General features: G+C 35.5%; 1 protein-coding gene across 1 annotated transcript in view; it reads left to right on the top strand.

The window, feature by feature from the left end:
• NFU1 (NFU1 iron-sulfur cluster scaffold) overlaps positions 1–24,907 on the top strand; it is a 28,621-nt gene that overhangs the window by 544 nt on the left and 3,170 nt on the right. The window contains exons 2-7 of the mRNA XM_040224113.1: positions 1,685–1,785; positions 6,123–6,258; positions 12,733–12,799; positions 15,028–15,142; positions 17,564–17,624; positions 22,401–22,575. Of these exons, the coding sequence (XP_040080047.1) occupies positions 1,685–1,785; positions 6,123–6,258; positions 12,733–12,799; positions 15,028–15,142; positions 17,564–17,624; positions 22,401–22,575 (655 nt within the window). The remainder of the gene's footprint in view (positions 1–1,684; positions 1,786–6,122; positions 6,259–12,732; positions 12,800–15,027; positions 15,143–17,563; positions 17,625–22,400; positions 22,576–24,907) is intronic.

Genomic DNA, 24,907 nt, shown 5'->3' with positions numbered 1-24,907 from the left:
AGCCCGGAAAGGGAACGTGACCTATCTGAGGTCACACAGCATCTAAGTGATGGAACTCATGTGCATCCAGAGCCCTAGATCTCCCCCGCCCACTCCTACCGACTAAACCCTCTTGGTTTCCTTGTCTTTCCTCGTTCTGTTTGCACTTTGACATCTGTCAAAGTTGATTAGGCGATCCTCGTTCTGTTTGCACTTTAACATCTGTCAAAGTTGATTAGGCGAAAGGCACCGAGGGCTTAAGTAGCTGTTGTACCCTGATTTCTCGAATGGAACAAAAGGAGCAAAGGGCCTAACAAAGGTTGACCTCCTCAGTGTTGGGGGGATTTTAGTGCTAATGATGCTCTTAAAGTTGAAATGCATTTCCTAAAAAATTAGCCTTGTAGAAGGATTTTTTTGTTAGTCACCTCTTGTCTTCCCCTCTTATTCCTGGAATAGCGTAACTCACTTTCACTATTTTATTACTCTAAACTCATTTTTTGTCAGATTATTTGTCCTTTCTGCCTTTTCTGTCCTCGATGCCCTTCCATAGTCCAAGGTATCCAAGATTTAGGGAGTGTGCTATAGATAAAAATGTCTTCACCCCAAACCTGAATTCCATTTAATAAACAATTGTACTACATGGCCTAGCACTGTTTTAATCACTTTACATCGATTATCTGGATCCATCTTTGCCTAATCTTTATGAGGTAGCTGTGAATATTAACTTCATCTTAGAAATGAGGAACCTCGGTAAGTCATCAGGCTAGTGGCTAGGAACAGAAATGAAGACAGCTCCTCCTTTTTGCAGGTGAAAAGAATCAGGAATGTAAAAAACAAAAAATGATCATAAATATGCTTAAAATTCCTCAGTGAAATAAAAATTGGAATGGATGGATGTATTAATATTTAAAGTAAACTGGATTTTAAAGTAATTACATCAGATTTCTAAAATTTTCACAACTAATATCTCTTTTTATTTCCTTTTCCAGTACTATTTGTTTTTCCCTTCTCCTTTTGTTTTTAAGTGGTCATATTCATGAAAAGAATAACCAGTCAACACTTGGGAAATTTTGTAACTCTGGTTACGCCATTCTGATTATATTCAGGGTGAAATACAAAACAGGGTCAATATGTTTCCATTCAAAAAGCACATAGGGTGTGGACTTCTTTAGCAGTTTGGTGGAGAATAGTATACTTTCTGTTAGACTTTTGGAGGCGTTTGAAATGCCTTTCAAAACAAATAGCAGAGGTTATCTCTTTCCAGGGAAACATGGTGGTAGAGACTGAAAAGGAGGGAGACTTTTCACTGTATTTACTTTTATTCCCTTTGAATTTTGAACCACGTGACTCTATTACCTAGTTGTTTTTGTATCTGAAAAAGGAAAAAGTTTGTAGCTTCGCCTCCTTCATGCATAGCTAATAGTCAGGAACTCCAGATTTTAAATCACTAATGTAGATGTGTTTCTGTTTCTTTACACCAAATATTACAGTATTCTATGGACACTCAGTTTTCAAGGCTGTACATTTCCCCTTGATCTCTTGTTTTTAAATTGTTTGCATATATTGCTTGTCTAAGGGAGTGGAAATAATGTTGATGGAAAATGAAAATTCATCTTGATTATTATTTTCATTATGGTTTTTTTATATATGAGAAGTAGAAACTTGAGCTTATCTCCTAAAATGTCATTTTTGTTTTTAAATATAGATTCTGTCATGTTACGAATCCATGTACAATTAAGAAACAGCTTCTGCATCAGTTTATCCAAAGACCGCTTTTCCCACTCCCTGCAACGTTGTATAACACAGGTAAAATTTCATCTCTTTTAGAGCAAACTGCTGGAATGAAATTTTGTAGTTCTTAAACAATAAGAATTTGTAAATTTTCTATTCAGATGGTTATGAAAAGAATATAACATTTTTTCTATCATAAATCACATTTTAATATTTGCTTACACATATCATTTGGCATTAAATTTCAAGAATCCTGAGTGTGGTGTCCAGTAAATCTGTGAAATCTTAGCATGTTGTGTAACACATGTTCTGGAACATAAGAGTTGCTCAATAAGTAATTTCTGAAATGGAGATATAAAAAGAAGTTACAAATGGGTATGAACTTAGGACTTGAACGTTTTTTGCAATGTGACCACTGTCATGCGGTTAGGGAACCTTGGGGCAAGGGTATGCGTGTCTGTCTGTCTGTGAGTGAATGCCTACCTAGATGTGCTTTTGGAGCTGTAAGAGTTTGGATTCAGCTCTTGGCCCATCTCCATTTCCATTGCTGTCTTGAACTGCTTATGGCCATTCTCTGGAGGGTGGCCAACTGTCTTATGGCATGAGTTGGATCAGAGTAGAGACCTTACCTCCCCTGTATCCTGGGCAAAAATAGGATTGCCTTCCTTGACTCTTTCCTTGAATCACAGAGCAATTTGGGCATAAATAGTAATTCACCTTAAGCTACTTTAATTAGACTTAAATTTTGTGGAACTGAATTATGTAGTCATCTAGGCTTTCAAATTGGAAACCTGCTTATTTTAGTCTTTGATATTGACGTCAGGAACCATTAATCTGTATTTTGGGGGGAGATTATGTCTACCTTTTTATCTGTTACCTATTATACCAAGCACAACAGGAAAGATTTTACAGCAGTCTTTCTCTCTTGTAACCCTTATGACACTTTCAGGGGATCTTTCTGGATGATGGAGCTGAGGGTCATTTTTGAAATACCTAATTAAGTCTAATTTAGACTGTAACTGTAGTGATTTTGTTAATGCCTAGTCAGATTCCTCTTTTTGAAGTACCTTTGTTCATTGTTAAAATTTATGTAGTAATATCATATAAGGTCATGTTGTCTACTTCAGACATATTTACATTATATTCTTTTAAAATATTTTTTACATTTATAGTTCTTCAGGTGTGTCTAAAGTTTTTCTTTCTGCATGTATAGGTTTACACACAAATGGAGTAAGCAGAATAAAGCCAGATTTAATTCTTTGAATATTGGCAGAGTGCCTAATATGTGCAGAGATTTTGGCTACCAATAAATTATTAAGAAAGACCCCAGGGATGATTGGTCAGAAACAGGGTTAAAAGAACCTTATTTTCTGTGTATTTACAGAAAGTGGCAGCAGCTTTTTCTATAATGTTCCGTCTGAAAAATTGTTCCCTTGTCAGAGAAATTTATTGCTTGGAAGTATAAATATTTTAAATCAAGTATTAGGTTGGCCAAAATGTATGTTTGTTTTCTTTCCATAAGATGGCTTTAACAGTGCTTAGTTGTTTTTAACTTCATTCAAAACAATTTTGTTAGATTGTATTCTACAGCTGCCATATCAGCATGCATTTTTTTTAAACGCTTATCGAATTTGAAGAACTTTTAATAGTTACTGTAATATCAAAGATGGAGGGAAAAAAAGGAACATTTTCAGCACATTATACTTTATTATTTCAAGAAAGGTTAAAATTCAGCTGAAATGCAAAAAAAGATTTACGTTGTGTGTGGAGAAGGTAGTATGATTGACCAAATATGTCCAAGTGGTTTGCAAAGTTTCACGCTGGAGATTTCTCACTGGATGATGCTCCATGATCAGATGGAGCAGTTGAAGTTGGTAGCAATAAAATAGAGACGTTAATTGAGAACAGTCAGTTTTATACCATGTTGGAGATAGCCGACACACTCAATATATCCAAATCAAGAATTGAAAATGATTTGCACCAGGTTGGTTATGTTACTCACTTTGATATTTGGGTTCACATAAGTTAAGCAAAAGCCTTCTTGACTGTATTTTGGCATGCAATTCTCCACTTAAACATAATGCAGATGTTCCATTTTTAAAACAAATTAGACAGGCGATGAAAAGTGGGTACCGTTCAATAATGTGGAACAGAAGAGATTGTGGGTAAGCTAAATAAACCACCACCAACACACCCAAGGGCGGTCACTATCCAAAGGTGGGATGGAAGGGAGTTGTCTGTTATGAGCTCCTTCTGGAAAGCCAAACAATTCCAACAAGTACTTCTAATTAGATCAACTGAAAGCAGCAGTCAAGGAAAAGTGTCTGGAATTAGTCAACAGAAAATGCATAATCTTCCATCAGGATAACACAAGACCACGTGTTTCTTTGATGACCAGGCAAAAACTGTTAACAGCTTTAAATTTTTTTATTTTAAAACTAAAGGAACTTTCAGGCCAATCCAGTACTTCAGTGTTGAGGTTATCATTTAAAATTTTTCTCCTTTATAGGATTTGCCTGGTCACCAAGTCACCAACCAATATCTTTACAAGACAGTGACTTAAGCAAAATGTATGGGAGTTTTGTTCTACTTTACCAAGGAAATGACTCATCATCAGTTAGCTGGAATTGTCTGGAGAGGTGCAGAAAGAATCTCAGCTGTCAAATTAGAATATTCTTTTGTAATAGTTAAAAGAAGTATTTTTATACCAACCATATGTTTTGCCAAATTTTATTATTTTCTAATTGGAAATAAAACTGTTACTTTGTGATATTTTACTCTTTCTTAAGATAGATGATGTGAGGATTATGACAGGATAGAAAGACTGATCTTAAATATATTTTTCTTTTGTGCTTGGCCCTAATAAGTATGAAGTGGCACTATGCACAGTGGTTAAACAAGTGCTACAGAGTTGGCCAGGCTTGAATTGAGGCTCTGTCACTTAACTAGGTGAGTGACTTTGAGGTTTAGTTTAGTCATTTATAAATTAGGATAAAAACAGTGCTTCCTTGGCAGGATGTAGGGATTAAATGATATAATTCACATAAAGTGCTTAGCACCATATGCAACACATGATAATTACTCAATAAATTAACCTATTTCCATGTACTGCTCTAAGGGGAGAATTGGGTGTTTTTTTTTTAAAGTAAGAAAGTTTATTTTCATCATAAGTAACCAGAACCTGTTTAATAGTTGTAAACTATTAAGACCTCAGTATTATCTTTTTGTCCTGCAAGCTGTATTCATAATAGCAAGGTAGGAAATTTAGGATTCTGTTATTCTCAATCTAATCATGGCCTGAGAAGAAACAGAAGAATTTCTGAAGATAATTTTAAAATGTCCTGAAAAGTAATTCACATGGAGTCTCACTTATATGATGATTTATAATGTCATTATAAAGGTCCGTCTAGTCAAGGCTATAGTTTTTCCTGTGGTCATGTATGGATGTGAGAGTTGGACTGTGAAGAAGGCTGAACGCCGAAGAATTGATGCTTTTGAACTGTGGTGTTGGAGAAAACTCTTGAGAGTCCCTTGGACTGCAAGGAGATCCATCCAGTCCATTCTAAAGGAGATCAGCCCTGGGTTTTCTTTGGAGGGAATGATGTAAAGCTGAAACTCCAGTACTTTGGCCACCTTATGCGAAGAGTTGACTCATTGGAAAAGACTCTGATGCTGGGAGGGATTGTGGGCAGGAGGAAAAGGGGACGACAGAGCATGAGATGGCTGGATGGCATCACTGACTCGATGGATGTGAGTCTGAGTGAACTCCGGGAGTTGGTGATGGACAGGGAGGCCTGGTGTGCTGTGATTCATGGGGTCGCAAAGAGTCAGACATGACTGAGTGACTGAACTTAACAAGTAATTTCTAAGTCTCAGTTTCTTCTTTTGTAAAGTAGGAACAATAATACCTTCTTTATAGGATTGTTAAAGGCTTAAATATATTTAAAGCACTCAACCCTGTCTCTGACATGTAATGAGTAAGCATAAAATAAATACTATGATAAATTTGTTTGTTTTTTAAAAATGTTAGCACTTTGGGAAGTGATGATGATTTGTAATTATAGCCAATTTGATATTGAGTTACCAAAGAGAATACATCAAAGACTGCTGAATTATGGTATGCCTTCCTACTTAGGTATACGATTTTGCTAGAGTCTGTTGAGTAACAAAACTATACAAATAATCAATATTAATATAAAATTCAATGTAATTATCCTAAATATTTTGATAAATTTGTTTCTTATCTTTAACAATTCTTTTGTAAACTTAGGCAAGAAAGCTTTATTTTTTTGTTGTTTTCTAATTTTTCTTATATCTTATGGTTCTCTGAAAATGAATACTTCATAGTCCATAAGCTTGTTAACTAATATTTTTTCCTAGAATAACATTCCTTTTTCTTTTTTTTCTTTTAGTGAGATACATGTTTATTCAAACACAAGATACCCCAAATCCCAACAGTTTAAAGTTTATTCCAGGAAAACCAGTTCTTGAGACAAGGACCATGGATTTTCCCACCCCAGCTACAGCATTTCGCTCCCCTCTGGCTAGGTATAGTATTATTTTTTATTTGCTTTTACCGAGAAACCTAAGTAACTGACTTCAGGAGTTAAGGCAGCCTTAGCTATTGCACTTTCATGTGCGTTGCATCTCTTCAGTATAAAGGTTGTTTTCTTTTCAGGTAAACAATAAAGAAAAACAAGATTTGATATTAAGAAACTTCTCTTGCAAAGTGATGTACTTAAGAGATCTGTAGCATGACTAAATAGAATTTATATTTTTACTTTTTAAAAAATCTATCAAAATGGTAATGTGGCAGATATCCGTTCTAAATCTTTAAAACGCTGTTTTTTTAAAAAAACATAAAAATGTGCTCATTTTATTTCAAGGATAGCTGAATTTCTAGATGCTTCAAAATGGAGTAGTTTCTAAAATATTCCTCTCAGAATTGTAAATGATGATAATTATTAGATGTGGCATGAATTTTCAATAAACTATTGAGTGGTGACAATTTTTATTCATTTTTATTGAAGTATGGTTGATGTACAATATTGTGTTAGTTTCAGGTGGATAGCAAAGTGATTTTATTTTTCTTTTTGCATTATATTCTATTATAGATTATTAAAAGATACTGAATGTAATTCCCTGTGCTACGTAGTATATACGTGTTGCTTATCTATTTTATGTGTAGTAGTCTTTATCATTAATCCCATCCTTCTAATCTGTTGCTCCCTTCCTTTCCCCGTTGATAACCCTAAGTTTGTTTTCTGTCTTTGAATCTGCTTCTGTTTTGTGTATAGATTTGTATTATTTTTGAGGTTCCACATTTAAGTGATATCATACAGTATTTGTCTTCCTCTGACTTACTTCACTAAGTATCATATTCTCTAGGTCCATCCGTATTGCTGTAAATGGCATTATTTCGTTCTTTTTTATCATCGAGTAATAGTTCATTGTACCACATCTTCTTAAGCCAGTTATCTGTTGATGGCCACTTGGGTTGTTTCTATGTCTTGACTGTTGTAAATAGTGCTGCTATAAATCCTGGCGTGCATGTATCTTTTGGAATTAGAGTTTTCATTTTTTTCTGGATATACATCCAGCAGTGGGATTGTTGAATCATATGGCAGCTCTATTTTCAGTTCTTTAAGGAACTGCCTTGCTGTTTTCCGTACTGGCTGTACCAATTTACATTCAGCAGTGACAGTTTTTAAATTCACTAGATAAAGACATATTAAATGTATGTCAGATGATAAGCCACAAAGGATAAAATTATAAAACCCCTTTTAAACTGATAGCTAGAGAAATCATTTAAAACATGTTAAAATCAGTCAGATCAATTGAAATTTTTGGTAACCTAAGTCTGATACTGATTGCCAAGGATATTGAGAAAATAAAACTTAGATAACTGTTTCTGTATACACACAGCCATTTTATGTGTCTCATTTAGGGGAGCCAGAAATATGCTTATCTCAAGAATGGTTTTTAAAGTTTCTAGTTAATCAACATGCAAATTTCCTTTGACCTAAACGTGCCACTTCTTGGAAGATATCTTAGAGCATTTGTTTTTTGTGCTTTTTAATACAAGCCACAGTAAGAAATATTTTATATTATGATGCACTATACACAGACACACATATACATACAAAGATATACCTATATCTGTGTATATGTATGTGTATATATATGAATCACATACGTGTGTGTGTGTATGTATATATATATATATGAAATGTGTTTGATGGGGCAGTTTTTGCCTTTATAAGGTATGAAACTTGGTTATATTTCCTTTCTTGTGCTTTTTATATTTTTGTTCTGTTTTATTTTATTGAATAAAATCCTGGTTACTACATAATTGATTTTACAACTTACTGGTGGGTTTGAAAGACACTGCCTGAAAGAATTACCACGTATCTACATACGGTGTGTGCAGTGGTGTTCACTGTAGCCTTGTTGATAATGGTAGTAAGTTGGAAACAATCTAAATATTCATCAGTATGGATAGTTAGATAAACTTTGTCCATCCATAGCCCACAGATATTGAAAAGGATGAGGAGGAACCATATTTACTGTTATAGAGTGACATCTAAGACATACTGTTAGTGAAGAAAGCAAGTTGCAAAACAGTGAATACATTATGTGTTATTATGTCTATGAAAACAAAACACAAAAATGCACTGACAAAAAAGGTCTGGAAGAATGTATATCAAACTGATAACAGAGAATTCTCCAGGCCAGAATACTGGAGTGTGTAGCCATTCCCTCTGCAGGGAATCTTCCCGCCCCAGGAATAGAACCAGGGTCTCCTGCATTGCAGGTGATTCTTTACCAGCTGAGCTATTAGGAAAGCCCAAGAGTTTGAAATGTGTACCTCAAATATGAGCTCACATATTTAGTATTTTTAAAAATGTAAAAATAAAAAAGCCCAAATTGATTCAGTTATAAATTGGTTGGAGATGATTTCTGTCAGATGTTCAGTTGGCCAAAACCCTTTTCAAATTAATCTTTTAGAAGTCACCCATTTCTTGGGTTTACAGAATTTGTTATCTTCAATCTTATTTTTGTTTAACAGAGAATATTTTTACTGTAAACGTGAGGACGGAAACCAGTCTGTCCTACTGGTCATTGTGTCCCTAACGCTTAGAACGGTGTCTGTTACTCTGTATTCAAATATTAGTTGAATGAATGAGTAAACAGTAATATGTCTGACTTTAGGGAGGCATTTGACTTGTTTTTTCCTATCCTTGTAGAGAAGATGAAGAAATACAAGCAGAGGGTAGACCTACCTCTAAGGACATGTGAAAGGGCTCTGAATCTCTATAGTGGCCTGTTTATTCAGGACATTTTTTAAACCAGCAGCATTAATAAGATATAATTATCAGTTTTTCAGATGATAGGATTTGCTTATCTGTTGGATGACAAAATTCAGAGACATTTTAAAAAGTTTTATTAGGTTGGAGTGATAGGTTAAAGCAAATAAGATAAAATCTAGCAAGAATAAATATTAAGCTGTGTGCTTAAATTTTTTAAATGCCTAGCACAGTTATGGGATAGAAGAATCTGACCTCTCAATTACATTAGAAATATGCTTTAAAAAGTCAGTCAGAGTCCTAGTGTCCAGCATAAGAGAAGTAATAGTTTCTGTATTCAGAACAAGTTAGACTACCTTTGGGAGAGTATGTTTAGTTCTAGGTATCATATTTTGTTTTGGACATTGATGCATTGAAATTGTCCCAAGGAAAAAAACCTAAATGACAAAGCATGTATAATAATGCTTGAAACTCCTGTTTCAGCTTTTTCTTTCTTTTAGGGACAGAACTTTTGAACTCTTTCCTCGAAACAGTCTCCATGATATGACCCATGTGTGTGCTCAGTTGCTCAGTCATGCCTGACTCTTTGCAGCCCCATGGACTGGATAGCCTGCCAGGCTCGCCTGTCCTTGGGATTCTCTAGGGAAGAATACTGGAGCAAGTTGCCATTTCCTACTCTAGGAAACCAGAGAAACTCTTGCCAACCCAGGGACTGAACCCCCACCTCTTGTGTCTCCTGTATTGGCAAACTGATTCTTTACCATTGCATCCCCTGACATAGATCAGGTGTCTTCTTTTGCAACGTGCTTTCATTTGGGGGGGGAAAAAGCTTTGCTAATAGTACTAATCTAGGGTCCTACTTAGAGGTCTGTGTTTTGATTTATTGGATCATAAGCTGCAACCAAAAACTTTGTGATGACTTGCAGATTTAACATTAAGTGGTTGTGTAAAGGACCCAGCTGACATTGTTTCAGAAAAATTCCTAAATAATTTCAAAGCATTAACTTTGATAACATTCTTGCAATGGTAGACAAAGAAAAGGAGAGCTGTGATCTCCCTTGGAGTATCTCAGCTTTTATTCCGAAAGTTGGGGGAAAAGGATACTGCTCTAGTGTCTGCTAAGTATGGTACATGTATCAGTGATTTGGGAGGGAGGCCGTATTTCAAAATCCTTTGAAGGGTTTTTCAAATTATAATCTGCCCCTCTTTCTCTCAAAAATTAGCTTTATTGAAGTATAATTTACGTACAATAAAATTCACCAATTTCAAATGTACAATTTATTGAGTTTTGATATTCATTCATTCAGTTGCTCAGTCGTGTCTGACTCTTTGTGACCCCATGAATCGCAGCATGCCAGGCCTCCCTGTCCATCACCAACTCCCGGAATTCACTCAGACTCACGTCCATCAAGTCAGTGATGCCATCCGGCCATCTCATCCTCTGTCATCCCCTTCTCCTCCTGTCCCCAATCCCTCCCAGCATCAGAGTCTTCCAATGAGTCAACTCTTTGCATGAGGTGGCCAAAGTACTGGAGTTTCAGCTTCAGCATCGTTCCCTCCAAAGAAATCCCAGGGCTGATCTCTTTCAGAATGGACTGGTTGGATCTCCTTGCAGTCCAAGGGACTCTCAAGAGTCTTCTCCAACACCACAGTTCAAACGCATCAATTCTTCGGCGCTCAGCCTTCTTCACAGTCCAACTCTCACATCCAACATGACCACTGGAAAAACCATAGCCTTGACTAGACGGACCTTGTTGGCAAAGTAATGTCTCTGCTTTTCAACATGCTATCTAGGTTGGTCATAACTTTTCTTCCAAGGAGTAAGCGTCTTTTAATTTCATGGCTGCAATCACCATCTGCAGTGATTTTGGAGACCAAAAAAATAAAGTCTGACACTGTTTCCACTGTTTCCCCATCTATTTCCCATGAAGTGATGGGACCAGATGCCATGATCTTCATTTTCTGAATGTTAAGCTTTAGGCCAACTTTTTCATTCTCCACTTTCACTTTCCTCAAGAGGATTTTTAGTTCCTCTTCACTTTCTGCCACAAGGGTGGTGTCATCTGCATATCTGAGGTTATTTTGATATTTCTCCTGGCAATCTTGATTCCAGCTTGTGTTTCTTCCAGTCCAGCGTTTCTCATGATGTACTCTGCATAGAAGTGAAATAAGCAGGGTGACAATATACAGCCTTGACGTATTCCTTTTCCTATTTGGAACCAGTCTGTTGTTCCATGTCCAGTTCTAACTGTTGCCTCCTAACCTGCATACAGGTTTCTCAAGAGGCAGGTCAGGTGGTCTGGTATTCCCGTCTCTTTCAGAATTTTCCACAGTTTATTGTGATCCACACAGTCAAAGGCTTTGGCATAGTCAATAAAGCAGAAATAGATGTTTTTCTGGAACTCTCTTGCTTTTTCAGTGAAGCAGCGGATGTTGGCAATTTGATCTCTGGTTCCTCTGAGTTTTGATAACTATACAATTGTGTATCCACCAAAAAAATACAAATATAAAACATTTTTATCACAGCAAAAGATCCCTCATTTCCCTTTTGTTTTCAGTCCCCTCTTGCTTCACCTCCCTGGTAACTTTTTTTTTTATGACAATGACTTAATTTTTAAAATTGTATTAAAAAATGTTTTTTCTAGGAGGGAAGATATATATGTATACTTACAGCTGATTCATATTGTTGTATAGCAGAAACCACAACTTTGTAAAACAATTATCCCATTAAAAAAAGATAAAACCAAATAAAAAATGATCAGTTAATCCAATAACAATGTTTTTTCTAGCTTCTGTGAGATGTAATTGTCATAAAACATTGTATAAGTTTAAGGTATACAGTGTGATGATTTGATACAGATACACATTGTGAAATGATTACCACAGAAATGATAGTTAATACATCTCTCACCCTGGTAACTGTTGATCTTCTTACCCTGTTGTTGTTCAGTTGCTAACTTCTGTCCAACTCTTTGCAACCTCATGGACTGCAGCACACCAGGCCTCCCTGTCCCTCACTTATCTCCTGGAGATTGCCCATGTTCGTGTCCATTAAATCGGTGATGCTACCTAACCATCTACTACCGTTTTGCCTTTTCTAGAGTTGCATATAAATGGAACCATGTAGTCTTTTGTGTTTGGCTTCTTTCATTTAGTATGATGATTTTGAGAGTCATCCTTGTTCTTGTAGGGATCTGTAGTTCACTTCTCCTTACTGCCAAGTAATACTGTTGATACAAAGTATGTGTGTGCTCGCTTACTCAGTCCTGTCCACTCTTTGCTGCCCTTTGGACTATAACCCTGGGCCAGATTGTCCATGGGATTTCCCAGGCAAGAATATTGGAGTGCCATTAGAGTGCCATTTTCTCCTCCAGGGGATTTCCCCACGTCTCCTGCGTCTCCTGCATTGCAAGTGAATTCTTTGCTACTGAGACTCTGGGGAAGGTCTGATACACTGTATGGTTATTCCCAATCTGTTCTGCATTCCCCAGGGCTTCCCCAGTGGCTCAGTGGTAAAGAATCCACATGCAATGCAGGAGAGTGGGTTACATTTTTGGGTTGAGAAGAGCCCTTGGAGAAGGAAACGACAAGCCACTCCAGTATTCTTGCCTGGGAAATCCCATGGACAGAGGAACCTGGCGGGCTGCAGTCCATGGGGTTGCAAAAGTATCAGACATGACTAAGTTATTATCTCTCAATTTTTATTTTTTCACAGGCAGTTATTTAGGATTGAGGGAGTAAAAAGTGTCTTTTTTGGACCAGATTTCATCACTGTCACAAAGGTAAGCATAGAATTATATAAAACAAGATGTGATATGCTTTGGGTTTTTTCTGAGTCCAGTGCTGCTATCCAGAATATCCATGCTTAATGTGTTTTATATATACTGTTATTAAAAATCTCAAGTTTACTTCTCATATTTCTCAAGATAATTATTTAATAGAATTCTCAAGTTGAAATTAACTTCCAGGTTCCTTGTTTTTCAAGAAAGAAAAACAAGCTTCAGAGAGTTAAATGCAGTGTCCAAGACTCAACCTTGAAAGAAAGTAAAAGTGAAGTCGCTCAGTCCTGTCCAGCTCTTTGCGACCCCATGGACTGTGCCTATCAGGCTCCTCCGTCCATGGGATTTTCCAGGCAAGAGTGCTAGAGTGGATTGCCATTTCCTTCTCCAGGGGATCTTCCCGACCCAGGAATTGAACCCAGGTCTCCCGCGTTGCAGGCAGACGCTTTACCGTCTGAGCCACCACCTTGGCAGGACTAAAATTTAGGCTTCCAAGTATTGTTTTTACTAATTCTTAGCTTATGTTGATAGAGTACAAAGAGAAGCAAATAAATGACAAATATATATGTATTAATGTATATATCAAATATATATATATGTGACCAACAGAATGATTGAATATTTGTCTCCTTTCACAGTGAGCACTTATAAAGTGGCATCTGACACATTTTTGTGTCAGCCTGCCATCCCACAATGACGCTTTAGAGCTTCACGGATGAGAGCAGTGGGTTGTGTACTTCTGCAACACTTGGATAATCTCTTAATGCCAAAAAATCAAGCTAAATATGCTATATCCATCCAATATCTGAGATCATATTTGCTACAAAAGCCTTTCATTTTTAAGTGTACTAGATTAATGAGAAATGAATTACTTAAATTTAAACTGCGTATTCTTTTAAATCTATAATTGATATATATGCACTGAACTTAGTCTCTTGTCCAGTTTTGCATCAAAATCAAAAGTATTCAATGAACTCCTCTTAAGCAGTTTGGAAGGATTACTTTTATTGATTTACTTATTTTTATATTTTACTGTACTGGGTCTTCGTTGGTTTGTGTGGGCTTTCTCTAGTTGCAGCGAGCGGCGGCCACTCTTCCTTGTGGTGTGTGGGCTTCAGTAGTTGCAGTACATGAGTTCAGTAGTTACAGCTCGTGGACTCTAGAGCACAGGCTCAGTAGTTTGTGGCTCATGGGTTTAGTTGCTGCAAGGCATATGGAATCTTCCTGGACCAGGGTCGAACCAATGTCCCCTGCACTGGCAGGCAGATTTCATCCACTGCGCACCAGGGAAGGCTGTGGATTATTTCTTAAGGATACCAGTCTTGTTGACAGTTCACAAGTCCTCTAGCACAATAGCCATAGATGAGACATGTTATAGTTTGGGATCAACAGTTATGTCTTCGATGCTCTTAAGTAATATACATAGGTTGAATTTTTTAAATAGTCATAAGCTATCCTGTATAGTTCATCAAGCAGTTATATCCTATTTTATTAAAAGAATGGGAAGTCTGTTTATTTTTATTTTTTATTTTTTATTTTTTTGAGGTTTCTCAAATTTTTATTAAAAAAGCATTATTTTACAATCATAATGGAGTTCTTTCTAAGTACAAATCACACACTCCTAGGAGGAAGTATTTCACAATAGTCAAAAAATAAAAGACTTCCACTTCTAGCTATCATGGCCTAGTTTGTAGCAGATCACTCTTTCATCTCAAAACAACTAGAAAACTTGCTTCTCTTCTGCATTTGGCAGTTTCAACCAACCACATGGTCCTTCATTGCCTTCTGTTCATTCTCTTGATTCTACTCAACTCAATTATTTTTAAATAGTCATAGGATATCCTGTATAGTTCATCAAGCAGTTATATCCTATTTTATTAAAAGAATGGGAAGTCTGTTTATTATCCACTCTAAACATAGGGTCCAGCTCTTTTTACCCTATGAAAGAGTATCATTTAGTCATTTTGATATCCCCTCTACAGAGCATATACACACACCACACTTAATACAGGTTTGATGAATGATTGAAGGGGATATGTTCTAAGATTGTATCTTCTAAAAGTCATCATAAGCCAGTTCCTTAATAGTAACTGACATATTTTCTAGAAATGAGTGCTGTTGCGTGGTATAGAATATAAATAGGGAAAGAGTCCTAAAAGAGTCAAATTATTGTTTTGTATTTGTCTTTGCTCTTGGATGAAAATGTAATGTTTTCCTTCAAATATTTACAGGAGAATGAAGAATTAGACTGGAATTTACTTAAACCAGATATCTATGCTACAATTATGGATTTCTTTGCATCTGGCTTACCTTTAGTTACTGAGGAAACACCTTCAGGAGAAGCAGGTAATGTGTTGGGAATTAATATTTAGCTTTTTAAAAAAATTGTTCTGGTTTCTTCACATTAGTCTTGATTTCTGAAAGCATGGGAAACAGATTTTTGTCATTATACTTTATTGAACTCTGGAACCAGTTCCAGAGGGGATAAAACTTCATGTATACTAGTTTTACCTATCATTTTATAAAACATTATTTACATGGAATATATTATAAAAAACTAAAAATTTCAACTATAAAAATTTCAAACTACTATTATTTGTTATAATATTTATAATACTATAGTATAGTATGTTATAATATTTATGTTGTTTTCAAAATAATATAATGCTCACCAGTTTGCCCTTCTCTCAGATTTAACAGAAGTTAATTTTCAGCCTCAATTTAGAATTATTTCTAAACACACTATTAAAGATAATAACTATCCCAGTTTTCTTGCCTGGAGAATCCCATGGACAGAGGAGCCTGGGGAGTTGCAGTCCATGGGGCTGCAGAGTCAGACACGACTGAGTGACTTAAGCATGCACATGTGCACATATGTCTACACACAGACACAAACATTTGTGTAATCACCTTTAAATGATACAGTTTAACTTCTAGATATATACTCTAAATGAGTCTGATAAATGTACATAAGACAACACGTGGAAGCATATTTCAACATATTTCAAACATATTTCAACGTGTTCGTTGAAATATTTAAAAAATATATTAGCAGTTAAAAGGAGTGAGCTTGATTAGGAGATACTGATGTGAAAAGATATAAAAAATATTAAGTGGTAAAAGGAGACTGAAGAGTTCATTTACAGATTCTTACAAATATACCATTTATGCAAATTTTAAATAATACATGGAATAGTTACATGTGTTCTTGATAAGATATATATGTAAAACTCATTTTGAGAGCCTTTGACTACCTCTGCCAAAATGTAAAAATACACAAGGCTGTTGACCCAGCACTGGAAATTTACCTCATAGATATATTTTCAAAGGTACACTGATGAATACTTTACACACAGAAGTAGCAGGATTGTTAGAAATAGCAGCAAACTGGAAACAAATGATTTAAAAACTAGCCAAAAGAAGACAAATTCATACAAAAATTACTAGGCACTTATTTTGAAAATTGAGCCACATCTTTATATGCTGATATGGAAAAACCTTTTAGGTCTATATTAAATAGAAAAAAGCAAGATATGTAACAGTGAATGTGAATACAGACATGTAAATGTAAACATGTACTAGAAGGAGGATATATACTAAACTAATGATAGTAGTTGCCTGTAGAAGTGATGGCGGCAAAAGGAACTTAGGTTTGCTGATGTAAGAGAATCTTAACTTAATTATATTCTGTTTATTTTATTTAAAAAATCAAAGTTGATATAATTTAATATTAATATGTTGGTATTTATATTGTTGCCAGAATCCTAGTGTTTGTCATAATGTAGTTTAAATTAGCTGCATTTTTAGTTTTCCCAATGATAAAGAGATTTTTTTCCACATAAGTGTAAAACCCATAAAAAATAGACATATGTGAAGATCTGTATATAATTTTACAAAGTAAAAAGGAAAACAAAAATGGACTTTCCTGGTGGTCCAGTGGTTAAGAATCAGCCTGCCAATGCAGGAGATGTGGGTTTGATCACTGGACTGGGAAGATTACACATGTCTTAGAGCAGCTAAGCCCTTGCACCACAGCTACTGAGCCCATGCACGCTAAGGGCCGCGCTCCAAAACGAGAGAAGCCACGGCAATGAGAAACTCGTGCAGCACCACTGGATAGTAGCGTCTGCTCCCTGCAACCAGAGAAAGCCCACGTGCAGCAATGAAGACCCAGTGTAGCTAAAACTAAAAAATTAAATAAATACATTTTTTGAAAAAGAAAAAAAATGAAACAAAATGAAAAAACCAGGTTTTTGTTCAGATTTGTAGAACATTTTAGAATTTCCATAAGGCTTATATCTGTACTTAGTATGATTGTCATCATGAAAACCACTAAATTGAGGGGTTAAAAATTTAACTTAAAAGCAGTTAAAAAAAACTTTAAAAGTGCCTTTTTGTCTCAAAGTTTTCATCAGGATCCAAGCACTGTCTTTTCTTTGCTCCTTTTCAATCCTTGAGAAGGATAAAAGTTTACAAGTATATTGGCCAAAAAATTAAAATCCTAACATCATTAGTAGATCACGTTATTTCAGTATATTCACAGTTATCACCAAGTGTTGATCAGTGCACCTTAGTTTTTCTTCAGAGAATCAAATGAATGATCCTTCCCTTTCCTCCATATCACTTATTTCACTATACCAAGTTACATGTTCTATGCTTTTATTTTTTTAATGAGACATTAAGTTAAAATCACTTTATTTTAATATTTGTACTTACATGGGTATAAAATTTCTTTTGTTGATATGTTTTATTTGTAATTGTTTCTAGGATCTGAAGATGATGATGAAGTTGTGGCAATGATTAAGGAATTGTTAGATACTAGAATACGGTATGTGTTTGTCTTTCTACCTGAGATCAGATATACTGCAGTGTAGCAATAAATTTTTGGTTGTCTCTGAGGTTGTAGTAGAGTTCCAAAACAAGTATAAGTTAATGTAAACAAAATAGATAACCATAGAAATTGAATTTTAAAGTCTGCAGTTTCTTTACCATCTGAGCCACCAGGAAAGGTCCCTCCAAAATTTATAACACTGTCTAAATATAGTCAGTAATTTATGTAATTTATCTTTCATAGTCACTGTTTGGATTTGATATTATTAGAACGCCAAATTTCTTAGAAAGAAGAAAATGACTTAACAGTGTTTGGGAGAACTGTGAGGAGAGAAGGAGTACCTCTTTTCAGGCTGCCTCCCCACTTTTGCTTATAGTAAACCAATGGTCCTGCTGAGAGTTCCAAAAAAATCTAGGTAAAATACACAAAAAGTTTGTTGTTGGACAGTATGATATAGCTGCCAAAGCAAATAAGATTCTGTAGAGAGAGAAAGCACACTGGAGCTTCTCTTGGGGTATTTACTCATTCTTGGTGTGAAGTTAGAATATGAGAAGGTGGGCGAAGAGCAGCCATTGAGAAACAGAGAAACTGTGTTAACTTTCAGCAAATTTGTTTAGAATTTGAAGAATGAAGCTTTGACTTTAAGGAGCAAGACCCTGGAGGAAAGAAAAATGTAAGCCTTAGCACTCAGAGCTTCTCCCCACAAGGCACTTACTTGTTTTTAGCTGTGGAAGGGAAGAGACTAAGAAGTAAAACAAAAGACAGTTGAAAACCTGAGCAGAATTTTGGCAGTTTTATGGTGCTGGGAGTGATAAAAGTTGGAGTTTAGGATCTGTCAAGGAGGGTGGGGCCTCAAAGAACATCCAGGCTCTTAACTGGGTTCTCTAGAGGACTATACCCTTGAAAGAGAGAAGCCAGAGGTAGACCAAGCCTTATGAAACTATAGGCCAGTATTGAATGAACTTAGTTCCACAGAGGGTTAAGCTGCTGCCACAAGATAGTGTGAACCCTTTCTAGTATAATATAATCTCAAGTCACTTTAGTTCTTCATATATGTTGTCCATCATTTATTGCCCCCCAAATTACTAGGCATAGAATTTGGAAACCGAACCAACAGAAAATAAAACAAATCCGTTGATAACCTAGATGTGAGAGTTATCAGACATGATCTTTAAAATGATTGTGAATAAAACGTTGGAGAAAACAGAAAGTCAGATGAATTTCATCAGAAGACTGGAATCTATAAGAAAAAGTAATTCTGAAACTAAAATATACAATAGCTAAACTTAAGAACTCATTAGGTTAGTTGAATGTCACATTGGATACTGTTGGAGAGAAGATTAATGTACTGGAATGTTTTAATAGAGCAGTAGAAAATACCCAGCTAAAGCACAGAAAAGAGAATGGAAAATACAGCCAAAAAAAAAAAATGATAGACACAGAATATGTGACAAAAAAAGTCTCACAGTATCCTGTAGACTTTCTAATATATGTAGAATTTAAATATGTGACAAAAATGTTTAAGGTGCTAAGTATAAGAGTAAGTGTTCTTCATTCTTGGCATTATCTGGGAATTAATAAAAGTATAATTTATTTTGCTGTGCTGTGTGTGCCCAGTCGTGTCCGACTCTTTGAGACCCTGTGGACTGTAGTCCACCAGGCTCCTCTATCCATGGGATTTCCCTGGCAAAGAATACTGAATTGAGTTGCCATTTCCTTCTCCAGTGGATCATCTCAACCCAGGATCAAACTCGCATCTTCTGTGTTGGCAGGCGAATTTTTTACCACTGAGCCACCTGGGAAGTCTGCACTAATCTATATTAGAGTCTAAGAAATCAAGAAATAGGTATCTTATAAACAATCAATAATAAAGACCACATAACCAAAATTCAACAGAGGGATAAAGGAGAATAATAATAAAGTAATACTTGTTTAATTGAAAATAATGCAAAATGATAAAAAATAAGATGGTTGTATAAACCCAAATATATTAGTAATTATATTTTAATGTATATAGGTTAATTAACAAGAAATAAAATTGTCAGATTGCCTGTTGAATAAAAGCTATATATACTGCCTATAAGAGATACATACCTTAACTATAAGGACAAAGAAAGGTTGAAAGTAGAAGGATGGAGAAATACATAGCATGCAAAGAATGGACAAGAGAAAACTGGTATGAGTTGTACAGATGTCAGACAAAATATACTTTATAGCTAAAGACATTACTAGCAATAAAGAGAAATCTTTCATAATAATGAAAGGGTAATTTCTGTGAGGAATATACACTAATTTTAAACATATACATCTAATAAAAGCTTCAGGATAGATGAAGAATATTTGAAAGAACTAAAATGAGAAATAGATAATCCACAATTACGGTGGAAGACCCAACACATCTCTCTCAGTAACAAGTAAAGCAAACACATACAATGATGAGTAAAAATACGAGAGTTTTATACACGTGCTTAACAAACCTGACTAAATTGACACACACGAAACATTACACCCAACAGGAACAAAGTGCTTATTTTTTTTCAAGTGTACATGGAAGATTTACTAAACGGGACTATATTCTAAATCATAAAGCAACCTTGAACAAATTTTCTGGATTGAAATCATTGAAAATATTATTTTCTATAGTTAGATTAAGCTAGATGTCAATTACCAAAAGGTATCCACGCAATCTATATATATTTGGAAACTAAACAGTGCTCTTCAAAAACACTAATGGTCGACAAAGAAATCACAAAGGAAATTTAAAAGAATATTTGCCTGACCTTTGGATAGGCAAAATTTTTTTTACAAGACATAAGAAAACTTTAAGAGAAAGACATATAAAGTAGCCTATAATAAAAATAAGACTTCTTCATCAAAAGATATCACTTACCATGAAGAAGCAAAGCACAGATTAGAAGACATTTATAATATGTATGTCAGAATATATTTAAAATCTCTTACATAATGTTAAGAAAAAGACAATCAAATAGAGACTGGAGCAGCCTCTTCACAAAAGCACTGAAGTAGCAATTCATGAGAAAGACAATAACCAAATAAATGACAATAAACATGAAAAAGTACTCAACCTCATTATAAATATTCAGATTAAAACTGTAATGAAATATCACTGCAGATCCACTGGAATGATTAAAATTATTAAAACTGACAACACCAATTGTTGGCAAGTTTGTGGGGCAACAGGAACTCTCGTGTACTGCTGGTGGGAATATAAGTTTAAATAACTTTGGGAAACTGTTTGGCAGTAGCTACTAAATCTGGACATAAACATATTCTTGATGAGCAGTTTCACTCTTGGGTACATTCTCAGTTGTAGTTCATTAGTATGGCGTATGGAGAAGGCAATGGCAACCCTCTCTAGTACTCTTGCCTGGCAAATCCCATGGACGGAGAAGCCTGGTAGGCTGCAGTCCATGGGGTCGCTAGGAGTTGGACACGACTGAGCGACTTCACTTTCACTTTTCACTTTCATGCACTGGAGAAGGAAATGGCAATCCACTCCAGCGTTCTTGCCTAGAGAATCCCAGGGATGGGGGAGCCTGGTGGGCTGCCGTCTCTGGGGTCGCACAGAGTCGGACACAACTGAAACAACTTAGCAGCAGCAGCAGTATGCCATAGGACATTTGCAAGAATCTCCATAGCTGTGACATTTGTAAAAGCCAAAAGCTGGTATTAACCCAGATGTCCATCAGCAATAGAATGAGTCCTTCTCTGGTAGTCCAGTGGCTAAGCTCCATACTCCCAATGCAGGGGGCCCAGGTTCAATACCTGGTCAGGGAACTAGATCCTACATGCTACAGCTAAGATCCAGAACAGCCAAAGAGATAAATAAGTAAAAAACAGATATTAAAAAAAGAATGGATAAATTCTGGCATATTCACTTAACGGAATACTCTGCAGCAGTGAGATTGAATGAACTATTACTATATGCCACAATGTGGATGAATCTTGCAAAGAGAAAAAGAAGCCAGATTTAAAAAGTTAATACTTTGTGCTTTTTAAATGGAATTTATGTTTATAAAGTAAAAAGCAGGCAGAATTTGTCAGTGGTGATAGCAGTTGGGATAATGGCTCCCTTTGGTTGGGAGGAGTGGTAAAAAGGAAGAATAGGGTGGACTTCTGGGGTTCCAGTGTTCTGTTTCTTGGTCTAGAACATATATATGTTCAGTTTGTTAAAATATACTGAATTGATCGTATGTGATTTATGCATTTTTTTGAATTATTTATATTTCAATGAAAAGTTTTAACTGGAAAAAAAAAAGCCAGCACATGTCAGTCTCCCTCCATTTACTTAAAAGAAGTGAATGAGTATATCTTAGGTAATCAGTATAATTATTAGGAAATTTGAAATCTTAAATGATAAGATTAAAATGCAATAAGCAGATAAAGTTCTTGTATGAATGAACTGGCATTTTATCTGAAAGTTACAAGTGAGACTAGCTACTAACTGTTTTTTTGGTTTTATTTTTATTTATTTATTTATTTATTCTTATTTTTTTTAATTTATTTTTTATTTTACTTTACAATTCTGTATTGGTTTTGCCATACATTGACATGAATCCACCACGGGTGTACATGCGTTCCCAAACATGAACCCCCCTCCCACCCCCTACTAACTGTTTTTATTCTTGTTTATAAAAGTGGCTCTAACTTTGTGAATTTATTAATATAAAATCTAAGCTCTATGTTGTATTAAGTTTTTTCAATAAAAACTTATTTTATTTTAAATATATAGCAAATATTCTTTGTCTACAGGCCAACTGTGCAGGAAGATGGAGGAGATGTAATCTACAAAGGCTTTGAAGATGGCATCGTACAGCTGAAACTCCAAGGTTCTTGTACCAGCTGCCCCAGTTCAATCATTACTCTGAAAAATGGAATTCAGAACATGCTGCAGTTTTATATTCCAGAAGTAGAAGGCGTAGAACAGGTATGCCAGTATTGTATGACAGTTTAGATTTAATATTAAAATGAATTTTTTGGAAAGAAAAGAAATTCATGACCTGATTTTCTTCAACTGCTATATCATTGTGTTACCATTATTATCAGGCTCCTTCTTTGAGAATTATCTTTAGTGTTAATAATTCCCTGCTATGTGCTCAGCAGTTTTCTAAATATTACTTTATTTTTTTTCTAACAACACAGTTTGTTAATATTAAATAAGTCACTTTGATTTTGTACTTGGGAACTAGAGGGCATATTGCTGTTCTGGCTGTAGAAAAATTATGAAAGGGAAACATCATGGAATTTTATAGATGACATTTACAGGTCTTTAGTGGAAGAGCTCTACTACTTCATATTTTTTTTAAATTAATTGATTAATTTTTGGTTGCACTAAGTCTTTGTTGCTGTGTGCGGGCTTTCTCTAGTTGAAATGAGCCAGGGCTACTCTTCATTTTGGTGCACAGGCTTCTCATTGCGGTGGCTTCTCTTGTTGCAAAGCGTGGGCTCTTGGGCATGCAAGCTGCAGTAGTTGCAGCTTGTAGGCTCCAGAGCACAGGCTCAGTAGTTGTGGCGCACAGATTTAGTTGCTTCATGGCATGTGGGATCCTCGTGGACCAGGGATTGAACCTGTGTCCCCTGCATTGGCAGGTGGATTCTCATCCACTGTACCATGAGGGGAGCCCCTCCACTACTTCACATTTAAATACTTCTTGTTCTTAAACATGCAGGCAAGAAGCCCTGCAAAGAATCATACTTTGTTGTACAAAGTACAGTTATAGAGTTTTAGAGCTTTATTATAGCCTAATGTCGACATTTTCTTCCTGCCCAAAGATATCTAAGGAATATAGTACCAGTATTTTTCTCAGCAGTAATAGTGACCTTCACTCCAGTAATTCTCAACCAAGAGGCAAGGCCTTCTGGAGAGCGACTATCAAGGAAGGAAAGAGTATATGGAAATAAAAAATTTGAAAAAACGCTTCAGGTAATTCTGTGCCTTTAAGGAGAGGGCATCATCTCAGCTCCTGTGAGACTCACTCTTTTCTGGGCAGTACTTAAACCTGTCCCGTGGTACAACACATGCCATCTCCTCTTTGAAGTTCATGTTAGTTCTTTAGTTGGGGTTAAGCTCTTCTTTGGTGCAAAGCTTCTGTGTGTCTGTTTCAGCTTTCTGGTAAGGGATAAGTACCTTGAGAGATTTAAAATCGTGCCTAGGTCTCTGTGTTCTTCTGTAACACTTAGCCTTGTGTGTTGTACATGTTGTTTATATAGTTTTCATTAAATATTTAGAAACATTATTCCAAATTTAGGAATATTTTCCCTAAAATAGAAGTTGATTGACAAAATTTTTTTGATTGGATGTTGCTGAGATTGGGTATAAAAATATCAGTTCCTTGAAAGTAAATATCCATTTTTTATTCAGCCCAAAAGAAACTATGAGGGAATTGATTGTCTCAGATCACAACCAGATTCATCTAGATTTAAAAAAAATTAATTTTGGCCCCATTATCCTCTGTATGCCTTTTAAAAAAATAGTTAACACTTTGCTAGATTGACAAAGGAAGGTTTTTATTCACTTGTCCAGGGTTGGGTGATGAATTGGCAGTAGGATTATAAACCTGAGTTGGTTTTAATTATAGTAGGTGTGGTTAAGAGAAAAAATAGTCATAGGTTTATATAACCCTTTTCTTTTCCAGAGGAGTTGGTTTTTATTATCTGAGTAATATATTAACTCATGAAAAGATACTAATCCTTTCATTTTTTCCTTTGAGTATTCATTAGTAACTTACTTGAAATGAAAATCTTCATATTTTTCTAAGGTTTAAAATGAACTTTTATCTGAGTAAGACCAACGTAATTAATTGCTAGTATATTTTCTAGCAACTATAAAGGTATAGTTTCTTTACCTTTTTAGGGATTCATTTTTCTAATACATATTTTTGCAATAACAATTTGGTATATTTCCCTAGGACTATGCTTAAGGAAATAAGATGCTTTTGAAATAAAAACAAAAAAAGTCAATTCTATATATTAGTAATAGAGCTAGGAAATACCAGTTCATCATGATAGTCCTCTATGTCTACCTGAGACTCTGCTTTTGGAAACTTCCTTTGGAACAAGGAACAGAGACTAATGTTTTAATTAACTTGCTGCCCAATATGCTACTGGAGATCAGTGGAGAAATAACTCCAAAAAGAATGAAGGGATGGAGTTAAAGCAAAAACAAGACCCAGTTGTGGATGGGACTGGTGATAGAAGCAAGGTCCGATGCTATAAAAAACAATATTGCATAGGAACCTGGAATGTTAGGTCCATGAATC

This window comes from Oryx dammah, unplaced genomic scaffold (genome assembly GCF_014754425.2).
Source record: "Oryx dammah isolate SB20612 unplaced genomic scaffold, SCBI_Odam_1.1 HiC_scaffold_25, whole genome shotgun sequence".
Classification (NCBI taxonomy): Eukaryota; Metazoa; Chordata; class Mammalia; order Artiodactyla; family Bovidae; genus Oryx; species Oryx dammah.
This window is presented reverse-complemented; position numbering and strand designations above follow the sequence as displayed.